Source organism: Vombatus ursinus, unplaced genomic scaffold (genome assembly GCF_900497805.2).
Source record: "Vombatus ursinus unplaced genomic scaffold, bare-nosed wombat genome assembly UNPS02004677.1, whole genome shotgun sequence".
NCBI classification, from domain to species: domain Eukaryota; kingdom Metazoa; phylum Chordata; class Mammalia; order Diprotodontia; family Vombatidae; genus Vombatus; species Vombatus ursinus.
In genome coordinates this window covers 1,088,220-1,114,037 of record NW_020944455.1, presented here as the reverse complement: position 1 = coordinate 1,114,037, position 25,818 = coordinate 1,088,220, and the positions used below count along the sequence as shown (strand labels likewise).

Here is a 25,818-nt window from a genome sequence, read left to right as displayed (position 1 = left end):
TGAGCCCATCTTTTTATGAATTCCTTCTAGCCTTCTCCCCGGTTAGTTTTAATTACTGAATTATTATGTTTCTCTCCTGGTCTGGCAGCATCTATCACGTTCTTACCAGCGAATTTCTCCTATTCTAGCCCAGTGCTCTGTGTGTGTGTGTGTGTGTGTGTGTGTGTGTGTGTGTGTGTGCACACATGCGTACGTGTGCATGTGTGTGTGTGGGGGTGAGATAGGGAGAGAGACAGAGATAGGAAGAGAGGAAAAGAACAAAAGAGAGACACACAGGGAAAGAGAAGTTGGGGGGGAGAATGGGGAGGGGAGAGAATCAGATGGAGGAGACGTATGCAGAGGGGGGAGAGAAACAGGGAAGATGGGGGTGGAGGTGGAAGAACAGAAGTATGGTATGGGGGTGAGATAAGACAATGGCTCCCTACAGGATTAGCAAGTAAAAATAATTTGATTATTTTCTTCTTCCTATCATAAGAAACTAGGATCACATTTACTTATAAAAGCACAGAAGTCAACAGAACTGGAAGAAATCCTTCCTGACTCTTTCTCAGGTCAATCTGTCTCTGGCTTCAAGACGGAGATTAAATTAATTACATGTTCTTTTCTTTTCCCTTATTCTGACCTTGGCTGTTCTTTCCACACTCATGCCTAGTGTTTTGATGACTTGTTCATGTTCAAATTTCCACTTGACCAAGCATCTAAGACCAAGTATCCTAAGGGGCTTGACCACCTTCAGCTGTTTTGTTACTACATTCTTCCAGAGTCCTGGCGGCCCTCCCAACATCACCCCTATGCTAAAGCACCGGAGCGCCAGTTAGATTCCTGCTTCGTTACTTTCTATGGCAGGAGAACATCGTCTCTCGATTTCTCTACCATGCAACTTGAACTTAGACTCTTCCCAGGTTAGGATCTGTCTTGATAAGCAATGCAATAAAATGAGGTTCACCCAAGCTTCATTTTGCAAAAACATCAGACTCATTATGTCGAGTTATTTTAGTTGTTTTGAAAGGACTTTATTTCATTATTTGTTTTTGAAGATTAGCTGAAGATGAGGCGGGGACAGATTGCTTGCTGGCAGGAGGTCACAGAAACACGTGCTCTTTTGGAACTTAATGACAAGCTTTCATCCCAGATACATATGGGGACTCTTGGGGCCTGCAGTTGCATTCATGTCGCTCTGGGTAATCGATAAAGTCTGGGACAGGTAAGCCAGATAGGATCATCAGGGATTTGTTCCAGATGGTGAAGGTCGGACAAACTGGGAGGATGAAGGAGACGTTGAAGGTATGAAGGTGGAGAGAGTTAGCGGGGTCATAGAAGGAGAGCATGTTGTTGTCATAATCCAGGAGGACTCCAACCCGTTTCAGCTGAGGGGGCACATCGACTAGCATTTCTTTGTTGTTGTGCCTCACGACAAAGTTACTGCTGCAGCGGGAGAAAACCCACGATGAGGAGTTTTTGCCGATCCATTCATTCTTTGGAGCTGACTTGTAGGCAACACCAACAGCATACCTAAGGGCAGTGGAATGGAGAAAGAGGTATATTCATTCATTCATTCACTCAGTAGCTTTCATGAAACTCCAAATATGCAGCCAACCATGAGTTAGGCATTACAAGAAATACACAGGAACTACATTACCCTCAAGGGGTTTACAATCTACATTTCTGAGAAACGGATACTGACATCGATCTTTACTTGAGTGTGAAAATGTCAGTGCCCAAGCATAGGTCAATTAAGTGAAGCACGTCCTCACGTAGATGGATGTTGAATTGCCAGTTTCCTCATCTGTAAAAGATGAGGGGATTGGACTAGATAGCTTTTGATGTCCTTTCCACGGCTAAAGGGCAGCTAGGTGGCACTGCAGTGGATAGAGAACCAGGCCCGGAGTCAGGCAGACCTGAGTTCAAATCTGGCCTTAGACACTTCCTGTCTGTGTGACCCTGGGCAAGTCACTTCACCCTGTTTGCCTCAGTTTCCTCATCTGTAAAATGAGCTGGAGAAGGAAATGGCAAATCGCTCTAGTATCTCTGCCAAGAAAACCCCAAATGGGGTCACAAAAGGTTGGACATGACTGAAAAAGACTGAACAACACTAGCTAGCTCTAGATCTAGTTGTGTACCTTTCCCTCTCTGGGTCTTGGTTTCCCTCATCTGTAGAATGGGAAGGCTGCACTCAATCACCTTCCAATGCAAGAGATTCAGCGAGGAGGGGTTAAAGGGAAGGAGGGAGCAGCTGTCCTTTCCTTACTCTCTCCTTTCCCAACCCCCAGCTCTGAGCAGTGTGAATAATGGGAAAATGTGACCTTCACTGAATGGCTATGGCAGGGCCAATAAATCTTTAACCGCTGCAGTGCTTAACATAATGGCTGGTCTCTAGAGTTTTTTTTTTTTTTCACCCTCCTCTCATAATGTGAAGCAGGATATAGGTTTTGCTTGGCAGAATTTTGTACTTGCAAATGCTAGCCTTCCTCACCCAGAAGAATGTAAATGAATCAATACCACTTCCTACAGAATAACCACATGCATATGTACATTTACAGATACTTAACTAACAATTAATATGCAAGGCCTTGTTTGTATCTGAGGGTTCTGGGAAGTTTATTTCCTCTCCCTTCTGGTAATGGAATTAGCATTCCACATGTAAAATCCCAGGCAGGAAAACCCCAGGAGCATTTCTGTAAGGCCTTCCTTTGACTCCTCACTCAGGAGAATAACCTGAGGTTACCCTCCTAGCACCTGCCAGATAATTGGCACCTATCCCTGAAGCCTTTGCTCTTCCTTGCCTTTTTTTTTTCCTTTTACCTCTACAAGCAGCCAAGGTCTCCCACTCTTTTCATAAATAACCTCATAGGTTAAGTGTCGCTCTGGATTCAGACAACCCTGGAATCATAGATAAGATCTTCCAAATCCTCCTTTCTAGCCAACCTTGAGTAATTCAGGGAACATTACAGTCTCATCTCTTTCAACCAATTATTTTACTCAAAAATCCTGACAGAAAGACCTGAAAGCTGAGGTAACTCCTCATCAATTGCCATGCTGGAACCCTTGACAAGTAGAGAGGCTCATTAATACATGTCAGAGCAGGGACTTCTCTTGTACAAAAAAAGCAAGCTAGGAAGCAATCTTAGGAGGTGCTAGACCACACCCCTATTCAGATGTGTATTTGAAGAACTGAAATATCCCACTCCCCTCTCCAGCCCTCTTGAGGTCTCAGTTGGCTGTACAGAATATCTTCTAATAAATCTTTGGACATGGAAGTCGTGGCATGAATTTCCTTTTCCCCTTCCTAGTGCATCACAGGGTTACCACATACTCATTTATTTGGAGAAGAATTTGCTGCCAAATGAAAGAAATGAAACTGATTGAATCTCCTCATTTTTAAGCTCCAACTAAATGGGCACTCATTCCAGCTGCTGTAATGAAAAACCCTACTTCAATGGGCCAGTCCAGCCTGCAAAGCTGGGAAAAGCCAATTATGGCATGAGGGGTCCTGCCCCTCAGACTGAGTTCAGGAACTCACAGGCCAGCACAGACTAGACTGAGGACCTAAGCCTGATGGGAAGAAATCCCTTCAAGCAAAGGGCTAGATGGTTGCTTTTCAGGAATGTTGCAGAAGGGATTCTTGGTCAAGTATGGACTGGAATGGAAGACCCATAAGGTCCCTTCTAACTCCTAGATCATGTGATGCTAGTTTCCTGGTTCTCTTATCTCTCTGACCTTTCCTTCTCTATCTCCTTCAATGGTTCCTCTTCCTCTGCCTACCCCCTAAATGTTCATATTTCCCAAAGCTCTGTCCTAGGTCCTTTTCTCTTCCCTAAGCTATTTTCTTTGGTGATGTCATCAAATTTCCATGGCTTCAATTATAACCTCTAATGTATGTATTTCTCAAACCTATATCTGCAACTGTGACTCTTAGAGGCAGCTAGGTGGCACTGCAGTGGAGAAAGCACTTGGAGTGAAGTCAGGAAGACCTGAGTTCAACTCAGCATCTACCTCCCAGGGATGTTGTGAGATTCAAATGAGATAATATTTATAATGTACTTAGCATAGTGCCTGGCACATAGTAGGTGCTTAATAAATGCTTGTTTCCTTCCTTCTTTATGAAGGGAAGTTTTGCATTTTTATTTGTGCAGTATACATCTCCATCTGATAGATAAGTGATGACATCAAACTCAACGTGCCCCAAACTGACCTCATCACCTTTCCCTTTGCCAAAGCCTCTCTTACTAACTTCTCCATTTCCATTCATGGAGAATAGTTAACCATAGTCACCTTAGGCTCAAAAACCTTGGAGTGATGGTAGGTTCCTCCCTCCTCCCTTGACATCCAATCAGTCACCAAGTCCTACAGATTCTATTTCTGTAATTTCTCTCTCACATCTATCCTTTCCTTTCCACTAGTGCTGTTATCATGCTAGTTCAGGCTCTCACCACCTAATTGTCTGAATTATTTCAATACCTTCCTAACCAATCTTCCCATTTCCAGTCTCTGCCTCTTCCAATCCATCCTATGTACATATGCAAGAATAATCATTCTAATACATAGCTATCACTCCTATACTTAAAAACTTTCAATGGCTCCCCATTTCTAACCAAATAATGTCTGCCTTAGCCTGCCATTCAAAGCCTGGCTCCAATTTTTCTCTCCAGCTTCTCCCACATCTCTCCTTTTTCATGGACTCTAAGTTCCATCCAAACTGTCTACCTGCCATCCCCCAATCATATCCTTTCCCAACTCTGTGCTTTTGCTCACAAAATTCTCTATGTTTAGAATGCCAGGAATGCCCACCCCACCTCTCTCTCTGCCTGTTAATAACATCCTACACAATGCCTGGCACATTGTAGTATTTTTTTCCATATATACAAAAAACATTTAAGTCTTTACTAAATAGTTTCTGAGGTTGGATGAAATAATGATGAAGGTGAAAGAAGCCAGGGATCTACCCTCTCTCACTTCATTTCCCTTCAACATACAAAACACACATAAGATCTCGATAGAATTCAGTGGGTGGGTGGGGGAGCAAGAGGGAAGCACTCTCTGGGAATGGGCCTACACCCAAGGGTGCTTCAAGATCTGAGCGAGGGGAAGTCACTCTGAGGGGTTATACCAGACCAGTTTAGAGAGGAGGTCTTGGGCTCCAGAAGGCATAGATGAAGGGAATTCTGCTGAATGACTGTTGATTGCTTGATTAGAGATCTTTTAAAGCCCAGACTAAATGCAGTCCCCTTCCTGATTTTCCCCAAACTGACAAAATCTCTCCCCTTCTTCTGGAAATGCCCAGCACTTTGTACTTCCCTTATGAATTCATTATCTGGTATCATAGTTATCTGTGTCTAGCTTATCTCCCCTACTAAGAAAGAAATGTACTCAGTGTGTTTCTTTTTCATTTCCTTCTTTGTTTTCTTCATTGGGTCTTCTTGCTCCTCTTGCCCTCTTAATGCAAATATCCCTCTAGGCTCAGTCCTGGGTTCTTTCCTCTCTCTATATTCTCTGGGTGATCTCATTTACAAAATATCAGCATTGGAAGGGCCCTCAGAGACCATCACTCTCTTGGCTTCAGAGTGTTGAGTGAATAATATACTTATTTATCTACATGTTTTCCCATCCCACCCCCATCCCATCTCCCATTAGAATATAAACTCCTTGAGGGCAGGGATTATGTTTCTCTCTCTCTCTTTTTTTTTTTTGTATGCTCAGTGCCTCATACATAGTAAATGCTTAAGAAATGCTTGCTGATTGATAAAGAACTTTAAGGTTTACAAAATACTTAACGGACATTATCTTACTTGATCAAATTAAAGAAAAAAATTCATTGCTAGAAGATTTCTGGGATCTTTGAGTACAGAGAGTTAGCACTGGTAACAGAAGAAACTAGAGAATAAGGTACCAGCTTAATCAAATATGATCCCCAAATGTATTATAAGACCATATTAGCTCATGAAAAAGTAATTGGAAATTACCTTTTTGAAAGCTGCCTTAAATCAGGCCACCAGAAAAGTGGGTTTGGCATTCAATGCTCTAGTCCAGGTGTTCTTAACTTGAGGTGCACGTATTCTTTTAAAGAATATTTTGATAGCCATATTTCAATGCCTTTGATTTCCTTTGTAATCCTAGGACTTTTATGCATTTAAAAATGTTATTCTGAGAAAGGGTCTGTAGGCCTCACCAGATTGAAAAAGGAACATAAAGAAAGATCAAAGAATCTGCTCTAGTCCCACCTTCAGCCATCTTGGCTCTGAATCCAGCTGCCATCACTTTCTCCCCAAAGTATGCTTCGGTTCTGCACATACAGTATTAACTGGATAACACCTACCCACTTCTGGTGATTAATACACAAATAATCCTGCCAGAAAGAACCTAGAAAGCTCTGTTTAAGCTGATTAAGTCTTTGGCAAGAAGACATTAGGGGCACAGGTGGTGTTTTCTTCACTGCTGCTGATTGAAGGCTGGAGCTCCAGAAAAGACAGATTTGGGAAGTGAACAGTTGGTTAAAAGGAGGCTGTTTTAGAACAGGATTTGGCTGACCAGATGGCCTTCATCAAGTATTTCAAGGACTGTCATATGGAGGAGGGATTAGACTTGTTCTGTTTGGTCCCAGAGGAAAGAATCTGGCAGAATGGGTAGAAGGTGGTGCAAGAAGGCAAAGTGATGTTGGGAAAAACTTCCTAAAGTGGGACAGTCAGCCTTGGGAGGCGGTGGGTTTCCCCCTCACTGGAGGTCTTCAAGCAGAGGCTGAATGACCATCAGTTTGGCAGGTTGTAGAAGGGATCCTTGTTCAGGTACAAGTTGAACTAGATGGGCTCCGAGGTCCCTGACAACTCTTAGATTCTATGATCTTCCAGATTTTCATAACAATCTTAAGAAGCAAGGTAAGTATTCTATACCCATTTTACAGAAGAAGAACTAGAGCTCAGAGGGGGAAAGCTACTTGTTCAAGGCTACACAGTGAGGTAATACATAGCAGAGCTGGAAAAAAACTCCTGACTTAGGATAATGGAGCTGGAAGGGACCTCAGAGGCCAGCTAGCTCAACAAAACTGAGGCCCAGGGAGGAGAAATGATGTGCCCAAGTTCACGCAGGTAGTGAACATGAGAGGCAGGATTCTTAACCTGGTGTTAACCAGGCCCTTGGAGTCCAAATCCAGTGCACTTTCCATGGTATTATGTTGCCATCTGGTGTATTGTTTACATAACATGTTTGTTCTTAGAGTTGCGAAAAAGCTGGAAAATATTTTCTGAAGTAGCTTGTATAATGTTTTTTGTAACTTTATCCTCCTTTGCTCTGACCATGGGCCTTTTATTATTGTGCCTCTAGGATATACTGTTAATGGCATCAGCTATTACCCCACCCTGCCAGGAATCTGACAATGAGGACATAAGTGAGAGGAAGGAAGGAGTATCTTCAAGGCAGAGCTACTCACCAGGTTGATGACCCCATGACTATTTCCCAGTAATGACAGCCACTGTCAAGGAATACATTTCCTGTGGCTCCATAGCAGCCAGTGCCACTGAATCTTTCTGGGGTGTGGCTCTTCTTCAAAGAGCTTTCGTCTTTCTCCATTTGTAAGCCATCATTGGAGATCTTCAACTTTTTGTGAGTCATTTTTGGGTCCAGCTTAAAGGGCTGGCCTGCCAATGGAAGAGGAGAAGGACAAGCACAATCAAACAGCTAAGGACTCCAACCAAGTCACTGTCCAATGTCCTAAACCCCAAGGAATGATTTGTCAGTTTGCCTCATTCTTTGAGGTTAATGAGTTGAGTACATACATTACCCCACTGGCAATATCCCTGGGAAGTGTTATTATCCCCATTTTCTAGATAATGAAACTATGACTCAGAAATAAAGTGACCCAGCTAGGTCATGGGTTCATCAATTTAGAGCTAGAAGGGATATCAAAAGTTATCACGTATAATCTCCTTATTTTACAGATGAGCAAACTGAGGCCCAAAGCCATAAAGCACCTTGCCCAAGGTAACACAGCCAGTGTCAGAGGTGAGATTCAAACTAAGATCTCTACTCACGTCAGGCCCAAAGCTCTTTCCATTATATCATGTTGCCTTACTCAATGCATAAGTTGGCCATTTTTTGGATCGCTAAGTTATTATATGAGAGTAGGCCAGAAGGTACAATGAATTAACAAATATTTACTATGTACCTACTATGTGCTAAGCACTAGCCTAGGGGTACAGATACAAAGAATGAAACAATCTCTACTCTCAGAGAGTTTATTGTCATTAAAACAGAGCACTAGATCTGCCATAATGAACTTCATGGACCACTACATTTTTATAGAGAAGTGTTATGAGGGGCAGCCTGACATAATGGCTAAAGAGCTGGCCTTCGAGTCAGGAAGGCCTAGGTTCCCATCCCTCCTCTGACACGTACTAAGGAATCCTGAGCAAGTCACCTCTCCCAGGGTACCCCAAGCAGCTCTTTAAGATTAGAAGTTGCACAATACGCAGCTAGCAAGGAACCTTGTGCATGGATTCATGCCCCCATTTCCAGTATCTATTTGAGTTTGACACCACTGGCTGGGAGGTTGACTTGCTCTGGGTCATTCAGTCAATATTTGTCCAGAGACAGGACTTGATCTCAGGTCTTTCTGACTTGGGGCCACCTCTCCATTGCAGGGCTGGTAAACACTTTTCCAAGGGTCTATTTTACATGTTTAAAGACTCTGCCTCTGGAACTCAAAATTTTATTTAAAAAATGATTGTTAGAAATTGTCTTTACATGTAATTAGAAAAAATAAAATACTATTTAAAAGAAAAAAAAAAGATTAGAGGTTGTAGAGCTGGGGCCAACCTGCATTGATAGAGGGAATTACCTCAGCAGAGCTCTCCTTACACCAATGAAATCATAGGTCAAGACATTCCCCCTCCCGCAAAAGACCCTCCAACATCCTGTCATAGTAAGTACATTGCTTAAAAAAAAATCACATTGCCAGTCCTTAAGAGCTAAAGATGAAAAACACAGGTGATGACTGACTTCTCGATACTTAATTGGTAAATTAAAAAAAAGGAAATTGATCCCAGAAAGGGAAGAGGGAAGTGTCACATTCCCACCTTTATGCTCTCCCTTTAGTATTTCTTGGATTTTGTTCTATTCTGCATTGCTTTGAGTTGGGATGCAGCTAGATATTTTGGTGGGAGGGAAGAAAGACTGGAATTTTTCATGCAGGCAAACATAAGGGTAGTTGAATGCTAAATGCTGCTTACTGGTAGAACAAAAGAACTTACAACTCGGCTACTGCTCAATTTTCCTCTCAGTCTCTCCACCTCCCCCTACCCTCCTATCTGCAGGGCAAACAGCGTATAATCAGGCAGTTTGTTAGTGAGAGTGATCACTGGATGGCCAAGGCTGAGAGGAAGCCAGAGGTCCCTAGGACATACTGTTTGTTTTCAGTCGGGTTGGTTCGCTGTTCCGGCTGCCCGCCTGGTTGATGGCTTTGACGAGGAAAATGTACCGAGTCCCACTCTGGAGTCCATGCACTGTGTAATGGTTCTGTTTAATGTTGGGCACAATCATCCAACTATCCACAGAGTTATACAGGCCTGAGATAGGGAGGGGAAATAAGGACGTTAACAAGCAGGTAATCAAGATGGGTGGGGGGTGGGGGGGAGAAACACAATCACATGGGAAACACATCACAAGCCTGCAGATGGTTCCGGGAGCTCAGTTTTCCCCTCTGAATTCTAGAAGACCCACTGAGAAGAACATCCCCTCCTTAGCCCCACCCAGGGCACTCCTTTTTTATCCCCTGGAGTCTGGGTTATGCCAAGCTCCTTGCTGCAAACACCTAATGCAGCTGCTAGAAAGTTTTGTGGCCTAAATGTTGGTCTCACAAACGTTCACCCAAGAATACATGAGAGGTTGAATCAGCATTTCTTCCTAGGCCTCCACCTCCAAGACACTCTAGTTATATCCCATTTGGAAGCTGGGGACACTAGTCCACGTGTAGGTGGAGTAGCCCTGTCAAGGTACTCTGTGTGGAAAAACACAGAGCATCAGGGCATGGAAGTCCCCAGGCCCAACCTTCCTTATTTTACAGCAGAGAAAACTGAGGCCTGGGAAAGCCAGATGCCTTGCCCAATGGCATATAGCTGGGACTAGAATTCAGATCTTCTGACTTTCTGCTCTTACCATGCTGTATGGGTAAAGAACAGGTCTGTTCTGGCTGGGCCAATTTGTGGAGGGCCAACCACTCTTTGGGGTTATAAAGAGCTAGTTGTCTTCAAGATATATTTCCCTCCCGCTACATCCTCATTCCTACCTGCATGGATAGATGGGCTCCAGGATAGGCATTGTAGGAAAATCCAAGAGTTGGTCCAATTACCATGGCAATATGCCAATTCCTCACTCCCACCTTAGCTTTGTCTATGCCTTCCCGATATTGAAACTGAGTCCCATTTGGGGTTATATGGCCCAGAAACCCAGAGCTGCATAACTAGCGATAGCCTTTGAGCTTCTAGGAAAGCAGCTCTCCACCCTGAAAAAACTTAAGACTGTCTGAGCTAATAGAATAGACTAATAATAACAACACAGAAACAGACTTTTTGAAAAATGCACATAATTGAAAAAATGTGAAAAAATAAATAAGTGCTTATTGAATTGAGAAAAGAAAACATGTACAGCTAAGTTTCAGAGAGCCAGGGATTGATTTTCTCCTTATAATGGGAACTGATCAAGGGAGCCCTTCAACAGTTTCATGAGTCCCTACCCATAATCACAGTCTTTGGGGGGCCCTTGGTGATGATTGAGAGCACATTATTCAGAAGAAAAATGTAAAATAGTTCCCCAGTCCTGTGTGGCTCCTTTCTACATTATCAGTGATGGTGGAAGAGTGAGGCAGAGTGTGCTAAAAATGCCACCATTCTGTAAACACTACCAGAGGTGGTAACTAAACTAACGCTCTAACCCCTTGCTGAGAGGATACAGAGAACTCATCTACTTGGCCCCCAGTGACTGAGAGTTGGGAGGGTAGACTTTGGAGAAAGATGCTGCCCCCTCTGTGGTCCCTAAGATCAAGCTGAGAAATAGCCCATCCCCTTTAAGCCTTTTTCTCTTTGTATGCTTTTTCTTCCTTAGAATTCTAAACTCGAGTACAAGGGGTAGGGAATAGCCTTTGCTGCCTTTGCCTCCTATACCCAATGCCCACAAGAAAATGGTGCCATACAGAAGGAGAAGCATATGGTGTTGGCTTCTGACTGGAAGCAGCTCCTAGCTACTTTCTTCTGCTTTTCATTGGTCAGAGACTAAAGATCTTGAGGATTTATCTAGCCTTCAAGTTTATGGTTCATGGGTAATCCTGAGTTCAAGAGTTCCTGAGTCAGGCACAGGTCATGAAAAGGGAGATTTCCTTAACATCATGTTTCTCAGAGGAGAAGAGGATCCTGAGGCCAGAGCAGATCTAGACCTTACCGCCCCTCCATGAAAGTCCCGTGAATTGCTTAGGCCAGGGGTGAGGAACCTGCGGCCTCCAGGCCACATGTGGCCCTCTAGGTCCTTGGGTGCAGCCTTTTGACTGAGTCCAAGTTGTTCTGTGAAGTTTGGATTCAGTCAAAGGGCCACACTTGAGGACCTAGAGGGCCACATGTGGCCTCAAGGTCACAGGTTCCCCATCCCTGGACTCCGGGGTACATTTCAGGAGTTGATTGCTAATTTCTCCAAAGTATTTAATCCCTTTTTGGGATGGACCACATATCTTTGGGGTTAATCTGAATTTGATTTTTGAGTTAGCCTTCTGTCTGTCTCCAGTGTGTGATGGTTCCATATCTCCATGCTGCTCACTTCACTCCTAGTTCAACTCATCTCTACTTCCCACCAGCTGTCTTGAACCCATGCAGGTACCCTTTCCTCCCCACCCCTTTCTAGTGCCTGGCACACAATAAGTAAGTGCTTAATAAAATTCTCATTTATACATATATGTATTCTCTCTCTCTCTGTCTCTCTCTCTCACTCACACACACCCTGGATTGACTCTATGTATTGTAGGGATCCACTAGAGAAATTTTGTTTGGAACCATTCTGGGCTGCATGGTATGCTTGTAGAGATCCAGTGTGGGAAGTTTCACCTGGGCCAGTTTAGGTTCATTAAGTGAGGAGTTAATTTCCAGTCAGGCCTTCAGGCCCTGTTTGGAGAACTCTATGGTCCTTGGGAGTTCATCTGAGACTAGCCTTTCCCCTCTAAGGTGGTTAGAGGTCCAAATCTTGTTTTCCCCCTTATTGGGGGGGGGTTCCTGTGGTTGTTTGTTTTCTTTTGTGTTCTTTCTGAATTGTTTTGGGTTAGGACGAGCCCCTAAGAAGCCCAAAGGCAATGTAAAATATTGTTTGCTTGTAGAATATGTATAGCTGTATTTGATAGGTGAGTGTAACTTCTAGGCCCATGAAGGCCTGGCCACTCACAAATACTTTGGGGTATGCCTAAGATCTCCATGTACCTTCCTCTCCGTACATGGTCTGCAAGGGGCATTTAAGAACTGTGGCTTGCAGACTTTGATGAGATTCCTTAGCGAAAGGCCCAAGGTGCAGGGGTAGGGAACCTGTGGCCTCGAGGCCACATGTGGCCCTCTAGGTCCTCAAATACAGCCCTTTGACTGAATCCAAACTTCAGATTTGTTCGGTGAAGTTTGGCTTCAGTCAAAGGGCTGCACTTGGAGACCTAGAGGGCCACATATGGCCTTGAGGCCACAGGTTCCCCACTCCCACCCTAGAAGAGACAACTAGGAAGAGGCGATGCTTGGGCCTCCTCTGAACCCTAGGGAAATTTTGAGAACTGGAGATATGGACCAATGTTTTCAAAAGCACTCTAGTTTAATTTATTGGTCGGCAAATATTGAACCAAAGAAGGTATAATGAGAATTGTCTCTGGTCAGTCTGATGAATTTCTCGGCCTTCCCCACTCCAATCAATTTGATGTGATTGCACAATGTGGACCTTTGTTGGAAGGGGGCATCTCCCATGGAACTACACACACATCCTAGTGCCTTGCTGAAAGGACAAAGGGAATCTTCTCCAATTGTTCCCCACCAAATGGGACTACTTCCTGATTACTAGTTGTCTGAGACCCAGAAAGATGACTTTGGCCGGCAGAACTCCCCCTTTGGTGATTTTTAAAAGCAAGCTGGGAAATGGCCCACTCTTTCACCTTTCGGTATTTCTAAATGTTTTCTCTCTTGGACTTCCTGACCTGAGTGCAGAAAGGGAGGAAAGGGGATTATCTCCTTTCCTCTTCCCACTTCACCCCACCCCAATGCTTGCCCAGACAAATCTCAAACTGGAGTTTCGGGGCCTTCAGTTCCTGGATGCCTTCTTCTATCCTTCTGTTTCTTTTCTGGGCACAAATTGGAGAAAAGTGATCTTGAGAATGGAAGAGTTCCTTCCTGGGGTGGGGAGGGCGGGTTATCCTGAGCTCAAGAGTTCTTGAGTTTGTATACCAGCCACCCACAAGGTGGTCCTTAATGGTGTGTTTCTGGGAGAAGATGGACTATGACTAATCAGAAGGACTTGGCACCTTGAGGACAATGGTGGGGCAGGTGATCTGGGCCTTGCCAACCTTCCATGATACTGCTGTAAGTGGCTTGGACGGTAAAGGGCGAGGTGAATCGGAAATCTTTGGTTAGTAGTCCCATAAAGAGTCTTTACCTTTTGGGGAGGTAGTTTTGTGAACATAATGGGCTACTTGAATGTTTTGTTTCTACTGCATAACCGTGTGCCCTCCGTATCATGAGTTTTCTGTCATGGGTGAAGTAAATGCTGTCCCATACCTGATCTGGACATTGTGTACCCTGCCACCTACCTATGAGGAAGTCCTAGGTATGAGCTATATCTAAGCTGTATTTTGGAGACTTCTTTGGAGTTTTTTTCTGGGGTGGGGGCGGCATCGGCGGCATCATCATCATCATCCTCATCATCATCATCGTTAACATTTATATAGTGCTTACTATGTGCCAGGCACTGTGCTAATAATTTACAATTATTATCTCACTTGAAACTCACAACAATCTTGGGAGGTGAGGTGGTGTTATTATTCCCATTTTATAGATGAGGAAACTGAGGCAAACAGAGGTTAAGTAACTTGCCCGGGATCACCCAGCTAGTAAGTGCTTGAGGTTGGATTTGAATTTGGGCCTTCCTGACTCCAGAGCCAGCACTAACCACTGTGACACCTAGCTGTCATCTAGAGAGAAATGGATCCCCTGGGATTAGGCCCCTAGGGAAGAACCCAATCTGTGTAAACCCAGAGTTCTTGAGGGCCCTAAGCCATGAGTGGTTTAGTTAGTTGGATTATCCAGAAGAAAAAATGCAAAATGGTGCCCCAGTCCTATGTAGCCCCTTTTGGCTCCTTCAATAATGGTGGAAGAGTAGCAGAAAAGGTGACAAAGTGTGCTAGATATCACATTGGTTTTGGAGCAGCTCTCAACAACAAATTCACTGCTGATATTATAAATGTACACTCTTTGTCCAATGACAAAGTGACATACTACTTGGAGGACCTGAGCCATATCAATATGGTGCTCTCACTCTAAATGAAACCATTAGACATAAGGAAGGTATAGCCAAGTGGGAGGACAGCTCCCAGGTCCTCCTTCCTTAGAGTGACAAGCAAAGGAATTGTCAGATCTGGTTTCATCATGCACTCATCATGCACTCAAAGGTGGCAAGAAACACCATCTCCTGGGATACTTGGTCATTTCATATGGCGGTGCTTATGGTGAGCATAAGCAAAAAGGCTAACATGAGAACAACTGTAGTCTACAAGGCAGAGAAAGTCTCCGAAGACTTTGACAAGATCCTCCAAAGCAAGTTAATGGATACTTTGAAACTCAGCAACATCAATGAAGAAGAGGGCAGTAGATAGAAGGAGGGCAAAACAATATTGGAAAATATTATTCAGGATTAAGAAATGAAAGAAGCTATGCTATCCAGAGAAGTCAAGGATAGAGACAATACAAATTTTAAAGTACGGGGGAACTGATTTTCAAGATAGCTGAAAAAAAGGGAAATAGAGTATACAAGTAGAAAAAAATCCCAGACAGAGAGTATTAATATAGCATATTACATAAAAATTAACATAGTAAATATATTTATATCCAATATTTAACATGTTAATATAGTATTTTATGTAGAGAGAGATCAAGAAGAAACCAACAACTATTGACACATATGCCTTTTTCATATCTATGAAATCTTTAGAAGAATGGCTTATGTAGGCATCATGGACAGTGATAGGGACTGGACCTCTGATTTCATTGGTTTATTTAGAGAGTTCTCAGATGAAGAAACTTCTCTACTAATACAGGTTATCACCTCTTCTGCAACTTATTGTCTCTGAGAGTTGCCCAGAGAACTTGGAGGAAAGGTTACAGCCTAGACTTCACAAAGACAAGACTTGACCTCTTGCTGGCTTCAAGGCGAGATCTATCTGCCCGCTACACCATACTGCTTATAACTATCAAGGATATCTTTGTTGAAAACAAGAGAAGGGAGTGGGCAGAATTTTGCAGAAGGATCTCTTACGACATGTTCAGGTCTTCAGTTACACAATGGAAAGGTACCAAGAATATAAGATCTGTGTTTGTTGTTTGATCTCTAAAAAACAAACAGTTGCCTCAGTAGAACAATATGCCACCATAAAGGCTCTCCTTCAAGAGGGTATCTCCCACGCGTATGTTAAGGTCATACAAGATTCCTTGATAACATGACAACCATGGCAAAAACTTTGTACAATGACTCTTTGGTTATTTATATCAAGCAAGGCATGAAACAAGGGGATGGATACTCACCAAAGGTGTTCATCACTGTGACAAAGGAGAGTCTAAATAGAAGGGTTTGCTATAGATGGTGAGTCCCTTCAGATGCTCTCATTTGCTGATGAAATTATGCTAATTGCATCAGTCCCCAAAGCACTGCGGACCTTCCTAAATGAAGCCCATAATCATTCAAAATAGTTCAGCCTAACTATCCACATGAGAAAAACCAAGTGGATGGTGAATACCTATTTGGCTAAATTATGATACACAGCTGGATGGGTAGCCCACTGAGTGAGTCTATCAATTTATATTCATTGCAGATAGTCAGGGAACTTAGCCAAGAGTTGAAAATGAGAAAGAGAGCAGGGTGAATTTAATTGCAGGAAACTACATAGTAGTTCAAACAATTCTCTGTTACTCTCTGGTACTTCTAATGCCAATAGTGTTCCAGTCATACTATATGCTGCAAACCACACAACATCATAATCGCAGAAGAATAAAAATTGCAGATGATCCAGATAGCAATGGAGAAATGTACAGTGGATCTACCTGGCTTCAGTGTGGTCCCAAATTAGACTTGCACAAAAGAAGTGGCATAAAATTTACAAAATTTCTCATACTATTCTTGGGGACAAGCTTCAGAGATACATAGCACTTCAAGGTTTGCAAAGCAATTTACAAATATCATCTCATTTGATCCTTGCAATAATCCTGGGAAGTAGGTGCTATTCTGATCCTGATTTTTATAGATGAAGAAACCAATGTTAATAGAGATTAAGCAACATGTCCAGGGTCACATAGCTAGTAAGAGGGGTAGAATTTGAACTCGGGTCTTCCTGACTCCAGGTCAGCTCTATCTACTACAACCCCCTAGTTGTGAGAGATCTGCAAGTCAAACTGTTTGTCAGTCATTTTTATCAGGATGTCATTGAACAGATAGGTGGCACACTGATCACATTTGCAGAAGACACAAAGCCTGGATTGGCCCAAATCCAAGGTGACATTCAATAGGGGCAAATATAAAGTCTTGCACTTTGAAAAATCAAATTCACAAGTACAATATGGTGGGAGAGGCAAGACTGGACATCCCTTTTATAAAAAAGATTGGGGTGGGGCATTAGTGAATTGCAAGCTTAGTATAAACCAGGCCTGCAGAACATATGGCCGGAACATATCCCAAAGCAGTTCGGTTGGCCCGTGAAAAATATCTCTGGTCTAACCTATCTGTGGCCTGCAGAAGGTTATAAGTTGTGCAGGTCTGGTATAAGCCAATGGTGGGATATGGAAGCTAAAAGTGTGAAGGTTATCTTTGGTTGGATTAAGAGAGCCATGGTGTCCAGAATGAGAGAAATGATGGCCTCAGTGTACTCTGCCTTGCTCCAGCTTTATCTGGGGTACTCTGTTCAGTTCTAGAAGCCATATTTTAGGACGGTCATTGCTAAGCAATGACCAGAGGAGGCATCCAGGATGGTGAAGGGAGGGCCTTAAGATCATGCTATGTGAGGACTGGTGGAAGGCAATAGTAATATTGAGCCTAGAAAAGACAATGCAGATGTCTTCAGGCCTGACTCTACTTACTTACTGGCTGTATCACCATGGACAAGTCACTTAACATTTCTGTGCCTCAGTGTCCTCATTTGTAAAAATAAGGAAGTTGGTTTAGATGGCCTTTGAGGTACCTTCCAGCTTGAAATCTATGATCTTTTATAGCTGAAGGACTCTCTTATAAGAGAAGAAGTTAACTTATTGTTTAGACACAGAAAACAGAATTAGAAGCAATGGGTAGATGGTGGTAAGCAAAACTTCCGACCACACAGAGATCTCCCAAAGTACAATGAGCTGCTGTGGGAGGCGGTAGATTCTCCCTCTCTAGAGCTCTTCAAGCAAAGCTGGAGGATCACTTATTACAGATGTCAGGGAGGAGACTCGTTCAAGAAGTGGAGTAAACAAAGATGGCTGCCGAGGTCCTTTCCAACTGACAGTCAGTGATTCTGTGAAATGTACAATCAGAAAAGGTAGGCTGAGCACACGGTGAGGACATGGCAAAAGGCCTGGAGAAGGCCACCAGAACATTGGGCAGATCCTCTAAGGAGGATGGAGAAAAGAAGTGCCTTGTCAAGAGGATGTAAAGGCATGTACAGGTCTCCATTTACTCCTTTGAAGGGATGTACCCATACTGAAAAGACCAGAGCCATTGAAAGGCTAAAGTCCTGACAAAGGATCAGCCAGCCCACCTTCCTCTCTCCTGCCATCTGTCTTTTGGGCCATTTCACTGTTAGTGAACTCTACCAAAACTTGGACAGCACCAAGGCAAAGGAGGGAAACTTCCATCAGTCCACTGGGCCACTTGGCAGCTCTGGGAGAAAGTCAGATGCATAGAGAAAACTGGAGGTGGTGTAAATTAACAGATGTCAATAACCACCCTCCACACATGCTTTTGGAAGTGCTTTCATATACATTCCCTCTTACAATTCTCATAATGACCGTGCTGGATGGTTAGGGCGGGACTCACTCAAATCAGTCTGATTTTAAAGATGAGATGATAACTCAGAGAAATTAGGTGACCAGGCCTAAGGTCCCACAGCTAGTAAGTGGCAGAGCTGGTACTCTAAGTTTTGCCTTCTCTCTGTTCCACCACAGGGGCTACTTTCACAATCAATTGCTAGTGTTACAGCAAGCTGCAGGCCAGCATGCTCCTCATACATAGCACTCTATCTCCCATCTCCATGCCTTTGCATTGGCTGTGCCTTCCATTTGGAATCCATGCCCTCCTCCCTGCCATCTCATAGCTTCTCTCTCTTCTTCCTTCAAGACATAGCTTTAGCACCATTTTCTACATGAAGCCCTTCCTCATCCCGGCTGCTAGTACCTTCCTTCCCTCACTGTCTTGTATTTGTTTTGGATTTAGTCTGCATATATTCATATATGTACATGTTGTTCCACCCCCTCCCATTAGACTGTGAGCTCCTTGAGAGTAGGGATGGCTTCACTTTTGTCTTGTCAGTGCCCAGCATGTGGCCTGGCACATAGTAGGTGCTTAGTTTTAGATTTACTTAGCTTTAGATTTACTGCTAGTGAAAAGACTAGCCTCTAAAGCTTCCTCTACAAAGCACCAAGTGTCCTTTAAAGCAAAAGCAAAAATACCTTTGACCTATTTAAAAGTTGCCTGATCTGTTCTTGGGGGGTTGCCTGGGCTGAGTGCCTTCAGCTTGATCTGCAGGATTCCCCAAGGTTGGCAGCCCATTCAATGACTCTTGTCTGGGAAACTCCCCTCAACATAACCCAAGAAGGCAGAAACATAAAGATGGAAACAATGGTGGAAACAATGCTTGTGTCCCACGAGGGCCACCTCTGCATGGAAATTGGTTCCAACCCCCTGCCCACAACACACACACTTTAATTCTCCTTTGCTGTTATTTCAAACATCCCTAATTGATGGCTGATGGGTCCTGGCACCATACTGTTTTAACAAGCTTGAGGTCTGAACAGACAGACAATTCAAAAGAACCAATGACACATGTGGGGCTAAACCACAGCTCTGCATCCTATGGCCCACTTGTAAATTTCTTCCAATTCGTGGGGGAGTGGGGGAAGGGAGGAAGGAAGAAAAGTGACAGAGGGAAAGGATACTGTTGTGTCCACTGAAGAAAACTGGGGACCCGGGAGAGGTAGAGCTTTGCAAAGCATGTTTGACCACAACAATGGAAAGGAAGTGTCAGAGGGAGAAAGGCACACATGCATCCCCAACCCAGCAATGTCCCCCATGATTTCAGATGTCCCAGACTGCCTACCTCAGAGACAAGCTCCGAGCTGGGGCCCAGTTAGGGAAGGTGGCAGGACATGGATTGGAGGGGGTGGGGAGGTGAAGGCCACAGAGGCAGGTATGTCCCTGGGGACAACCCGCCAGAGGGCAGGAGCTGGAGGTGCAATGACAAATCAGTGGGAGCCTCCCAGTGCTGAGCGTGCACTGCTGGGCCGACACTGCCTGAGAGACACCAGGCTCAGCGACGCAGGACAGTTTGGAAACACTTGCCTCGTGCAGCCCCGGCCAATCTTGAGCAGCTTACTGCTTCCTTACATTTTCTTATCTCTGGCCACAGGCCCCAACCACACCATGACTTACTGATGAAGTTAGCCTGGCCAGTGAATATGGTATACTGCAGCTCATAGGAACTGATGCTGAATTCATCTTCTGAGAGCCAGTGGACGGTGATAGTGTCATGGGAAGCAGTACAAAGTTCTTCTTGTATAGACGGTGGGTTGGGGGCTGTAGGGAAAGAACACAAAGAATGAGGGCAAGGGGTTCTGGGCTTGGCATTGTTAGGATAGTGCCTCTCCCACTGCCCATGCCAACATGGGACCTAGATCGAGAGCTAGAAGGGAACTTGGGGCCCCACTAGCCCAACCTCTTTCTTTTACAGAGCAGGAAACTGAGGCCCAGAGAAAGGCAGTGACTTGCCCAAGGTCACTCATAGGATTCTAGTTCTAGAGCTGGAAGGGTCCTTGGAGCCATCTAGTCCAACTTCCTCATTTTACAGAGGAGGAAACTGAAGCCCAATGAGGCTAAGTAATTTGCTCAAGGTCATACATGTAGTAAATGGGAGAGTCAGGATTTGAACCCAGGTCTTTTAATGCCAGAGCCAAGGCTCTTCCTTTAGTACATTCAGCCTCTCACCTTCCTGATGAATACATTTTTTTAATGGAGAATGTTTAGGGTACCTGTATAATTTGAAACTGAAAAATGAGACTTTGTTAATCTCCTTCCTCCCTCTTTCCTTCCTCCCCCCAAAAGTTTTGTCTCAACTACCTACCGATTTCAGGCACAAGTGTCTTTGGGCCCAAAATGAACCGACTGACTATCTCAGTCTCCTCTGTATGCAGAGGGTCTGATGGACATGGCTATTAGAGGAGAGAAAACAGCTGAGATTTTTTTCCTCTTTAAGAAGAAAGCTTTGTTTTGCCTTTATTTCAAAATCATGGTCCATACCTGTGGTTTCACTGGCATACCAAACTCCTGGTGAGGACATTTCCTTTACCAGTGCAGAATAACACCTGCTCAGCAACTACAATCTCAGAGTTGGCTGAGTGCACCAAAGGGCTGACTTGCCCTCACTCCACAGGTTTGCCTTATTGGCATTACAGCCAGCCCCAGTGAATAAATATAAACAGAAGGAGAATTCTTGATCTTCCTATCACACACCTGCCCTAAAACTGCCGGGTAGATGGCGTAGGCACTATCTGGTGTACCCAATCCCCTCGTTTTCTAAAATCACCTGCCACCTGGCTCTTAATTTCTCCCTGAAATTCATTTTTCTCCAAACTACTGAATGATTTCTATCTTTTACTAAAACATATGGGCCTCCTTGAGGGGCACTCCTCTAAAACTCCTGATTCTGTCTTTCTCTTTTCATCCCTCTTTCCCATTTCAAAAACTTTTATGAACCATTCAGTAGTTCTATCCATTCCCCTTGTTTTCAAAGCAAAGAACCCACCCTCTGTTCCTATTTCTCCCCAGCCAACTCGCAAAGATGCGTGGCATTTGCAGCTAAAGAGTAACCATGCGCATCCTCCTGGAGGAAATCGACACAAGTGAATTTCCCAAATGAGGAGAGCTTGCCCTTTCACCTTATATGAATGTTCTTAATTCGTGTGGCCATTTTTAATTAAAATCTTTCCAAAATGTATGCTTGCTGCCCCTCTTAGGGCACAATGAACATCATTTAACCTTTTCTTGATGACTCAGGGCTGTCCTAATTAGCTTTAACTATTACACTGGGCTACTGTAATACAGCGAGACTTTTCCTCTGGGCTACTGAGGGACATGGGGCCTCTGACCTATCAAGGAACAGCTCCAGGCTGATGAGTTTTTTGAGTTTTGGGGTCTTCTTCCGATATTTTTAATTTCCTTTGCTGTTTGTCCGTCAGTTGTTACTTCTTGTAGTAGCTGCCTTTGATGGTTTTCCCATCCCCTCTGCTGTTTTAGGCTATGGAGACAATCATATAACTAAGCTTGTTCGAACCAGGTGCAACATCTGAATGAGTAAAGAGACCCTGAATAAGGGCCTCTTCACTTGAAGATGACTCATTGACATGGATCAAATAAAGTGTGTGGGGCTTTGTGACGTCTACTTTGGCTGCTAAGAAGCCACTTGGGGACCTTATTTCTCACTGGCCTCTGGGTTCTCAGCTACATTCTGCATGCCTCAACTTACCCAAAGCCCAACTTCTACATTTAATATTAATAATAAAATTAATATTCCTTAGTACTGAAACCTTATCTTTGCCTTATCCTCATCCAAATGCCTCAGTCAAAGCCAGCATGGTACAGAGGAAAGGGAACTGGATTTGATGTCAGAGGACCTCAGTTCAAAGTCCATCTCTGCCACCCGTGTTACCATAGTCAAACCAGGTTATTTCTTCAGGTCTCAGCTTTGTTATCTGAAAGATGAGGGTGCTGCACTCAATGGCCTTCAAACTTCCTTTCAGCTCGAAATCTATTATCCCCTGAAGAGAAGGACCATAGTTCTTGGTCTAATTATGTTCAAAGTCTAATATAGCAGTCTGCACATGCAGGCCTTTAATTAAAATATCATTATGAAAACAGCAAAATGTCACTGCTAGCCTAGGAAGGAGACACCCCAGCTGTTATTTTTCCCTCCAACAGTTCAACAGAGAAAGGAGACCAGAAATATTTGGCATTCATATTTGGCTCCTACATCTAGATCTGGAAGAGATCTCAGAGACCAGCTAGTCTAACCCCCTCATTTTACAGAAGGGGAAAGTGAGGCCCAGGTAGAGGAAGTGACTTATCCAAGGTCATACATAGGATCCTAAGTCTACAGCTTAGACTCAGGGGTCATTAAGTCAAATTAGGGTGCCCTGCAGCTCAATCTGGGATAGAAAATCTAAAATCATTATCTTAACAATATTTACAAAGTTTATCCCACTTGGTTTGTGCCCCACTCCACCCTCCTTCCCATTAAGAATCTCATCTCCTTCCCAACTTTGGCTGACCCAAAGGAAACACAATCTCGTTATAGTTTAGAATTTTACTGTTTTTGGGTGGTCACTTCCATTGCAATGTGAGCTAGGACTGTTTTTACCTTAGCTTGTATCCCCAGTGCCTAGCCCAGTGCCTAGCTCCACAGACAGTTCCAAACATCTCTCTCTTCTGCTTCAGGGTCAATTCTGGCATTAAAAGGGGAGGGCAGGGCAGATTTTTGTCCAAGTTTAAACATTACCTTTTCCCCCCAGATGAATTCAAAGAAAAATAACTCGTAAAAGACAAGAGGAAAATAGGAAAGAAAACAATATTTTCACACCTGTTAAGTAATCTAGCCCCTCCAACAGTTTCTTTTCTCTGGAAAAATCTAAAGCAAAGTTTTCAAAAGCATCATTAAAATTGATGTCTGGGATGAGAACTTGAGAGGATGCAGTTGCCATGGCAACCCTGAAAGAAAGGAAAAGTATATCAACACACATCAAAATGGGTTTGCTACTTTCATCTATTTGACTTTTCATTTACAAAGGTAAAAAACAACAATAACAAACCGCCCCCCCCCACCATAGCTGGATGTGATGACTGTTTAACCCATCAAGTTATCGCTTAAGACAAGGGGTTCTCTTGATGGAGCCCAACAATTTTTGTTTTAATTAGCAGAGGTCAATTAGGGCATACACCATATTTCCTCTTACATTGTCATCAAGCAATGACATCCTGTCAGAGAGAATTGAGAGAGGCCTTAGACCAAATGGGGTTAAGTCCTTTCCAATGCTGAGATTCTCTGGCTAATTTATACCCTTCCCCCCAGTCTTACTTCTACAAAGCAAACAGATTTTTTTCCCTCCTCATCTTTCCCAATTTGTCAGGTTGCCACTGTCAACAATGCTAGTCCAGTCAAACCTCAGAAGGTTTGATAAAAGCAACCCTAGCAATGCTGTAAAAAAAAAAAAAAACAAAAACCTTCCACGGCCCAGCTCAGTGAGTGGAAGCTTTCCCCAAGGAAAAGCAGCAGCCTGCATTTCTCCAGCTTTAAGGTTAATGCTTAAAGCACTTTTCTCACAAGACTTCTGTGAGGTAAATGGATTAAATGTTGCCCCCTTTTACAGGTGAGGAAAGAGGCTCAAAGAGGTTAAGGTACTTGCCCAAGGGAACACAGCAAGTTAAAGTCTGAACCAGGAGTCAAAGATTTCCTGGCTGTAAGTCAAGGGCCCTTTCTATTTCAATACCTTGGTTTCTTGTTATATCAATAATTCAGCTCATACTTATCTCTGACTTTTTTGTTTTAGAGCATATACTTTTTATCTCATTATGGAGAGACTCGATTTCGAATTTGGGATGGGGAAAGGAATGCTGGGAGTCACCAGACATGTTCTCCCCTACCATTTGGGGAGAACAGATTTTAAAAAGTGTTCAGGGGAAGGCTAGACAGGATGCCATGCCTTAAAATTTTACAGTCCTAGGAAGGACGGAAAACTCTAAAGAAAGAAATTTGGAGAAAGAGAAACAATTCAACAAGGAAGAAAAGGGGAAGTATCCAAAGAGACGGATGTGGATGCACAGGGAACTCACCAAACAACTTAGATTTTTAAATGACAGGCACAAAGGATATAAGCAAGAGCAGCTAACAGAGCATGAATACAAAAATATGACATAATCCTGCAAAATTCGTTTCAGAGGAACTAAACTACAGAATAAGCTGAGGTTCTCTAGGGAAGGAAATGATAAGAAAAGGGTTGTTGTTTTTTTTAAGCTAAACTGTGGTATATAAATATAATCGAATATTATTGCATTGTAAATAAATAAGAAGAATTCAGAGAAACTCGGGAAGACTTGTATGAACTGATACAGAGCAAAGAAAGTAGAACCAACAGAACAAAATACACAACAACAACAATAAAACAAATGAAAAGAACATTAAAAGCCATCAGAATTCAGATGAAATGCCAGGACAAATCTTGGCTCCAGAAGGTTATTTATGATACACACTTTTGCTTGTCCCAGGAAAAGGAATGTCACATAGGTGACATGTCAGAAGTCATTGCTAAAATGGCTTATTTTAACTGGTTTCTAATATTTCAAGAGAAGGTTCTATGGGGAAGAGGGGTTACTGGGAAGAGACAGTGGTATAAAAACAAAAGGCACCAATAAAACAGAGAGGAAAAGAATTTGGTGTCTAAGAATTAGATTTGGGTATCTAGATCATGGCTTAAAATATACAAACATAAAATATAACTATAATGTAAATAAAAATATAAAATAAAATATAAAAATGACTAGGGATGCAATGCACTGATAAGAACGTATTTTCCTATAGCACTGCAAATCTAATCAAAAGAGTTATAAACTAAAAAGAAAGTGAGAGGGAGAGAACTAGCTGGACAATCCACCAAGAGAGAGATATCATAGAGAGAAAGTAGGAAAAAGATAAACAACAGAGACATCTAGGAGCTCACAGGAGACAGAATGCAAGATAGAAGCCAGTAAAAAACCAACCAATCAACTAGCCCATGGCCTCAGATGTCTATACACAAATACACGTGATGCAGGTAACAAGTTAGATGCACCAGAGACCCAAATGCAAGACAGCAAATTTGGACTGCATTGGGATCAGTGAGACTTGGTGGGATAAGAACCATGACAGGAAAATGGATCTGGATAAGGGATATTGGCAGACTAGAGCATTGGGCCAAATCTAATGAGATGAGGTTCAATATGGATAAATGTAAAGTCTTGCGCTTGGGTTCAAGAAATCAACTTTTCAGATCCAGGATGAGGGAGGCATGGGGCTAGGCAGTGGTTTGTTTTAAAAAGCTCTCAAGGTTTTAGTGATCTACAAGCTCAATGTAAGGCAGCAGTAGGACGTGGCAGCCAAAAAAAGGTAATGCAGTCCTGGGCTGAGTTAAAAGAAGCTGGGCTTCCAGAATTAAGGAGGCATCACCAACAACTTTCACATCAGCACTACCGCATGTCCTATCATTACCACCATCACTGTCACATCAGTACCACCATGGCTCCCACCTCCCCAGCTTCCCTGTTATATCAGCACCATCAATACCATCACAA

General features: G+C 43.3%; 1 protein-coding gene across 2 annotated transcripts in view; it reads right to left on the bottom strand.

Annotated features, from left to right (window-relative positions):
• Positions 1-988: 988 nt before the first annotated feature.
• The window catches only part of MID2 (midline 2), a 99,272-nt gene continuing 74,442 nt past the window's right edge, over positions 989-25,818 (bottom strand). Inside the window, exons 6-10 of one of the 2 annotated variants that reach the window (XM_027839082.1) lie at positions 23,075-23,202; positions 19,786-20,019; positions 9,393-9,554; positions 7,421-7,628; positions 989-1,512 (exon numbers count right to left, since the gene is read on the bottom strand). In XM_027839082.1, coding sequence (XP_027694883.1) covers positions 1,110-1,512; positions 7,421-7,628; positions 9,393-9,554; positions 19,786-20,019; positions 23,075-23,202 — 1,135 coding nt within the window. In that variant the 3' untranslated portion in view covers positions 989-1,109. The remainder of the gene's footprint in view (positions 1,513-7,420; positions 7,629-9,392; positions 9,555-19,785; positions 20,020-23,074; positions 23,203-25,818) is intronic. The other variant, XM_027839086.1, reaches the window with a different exon arrangement.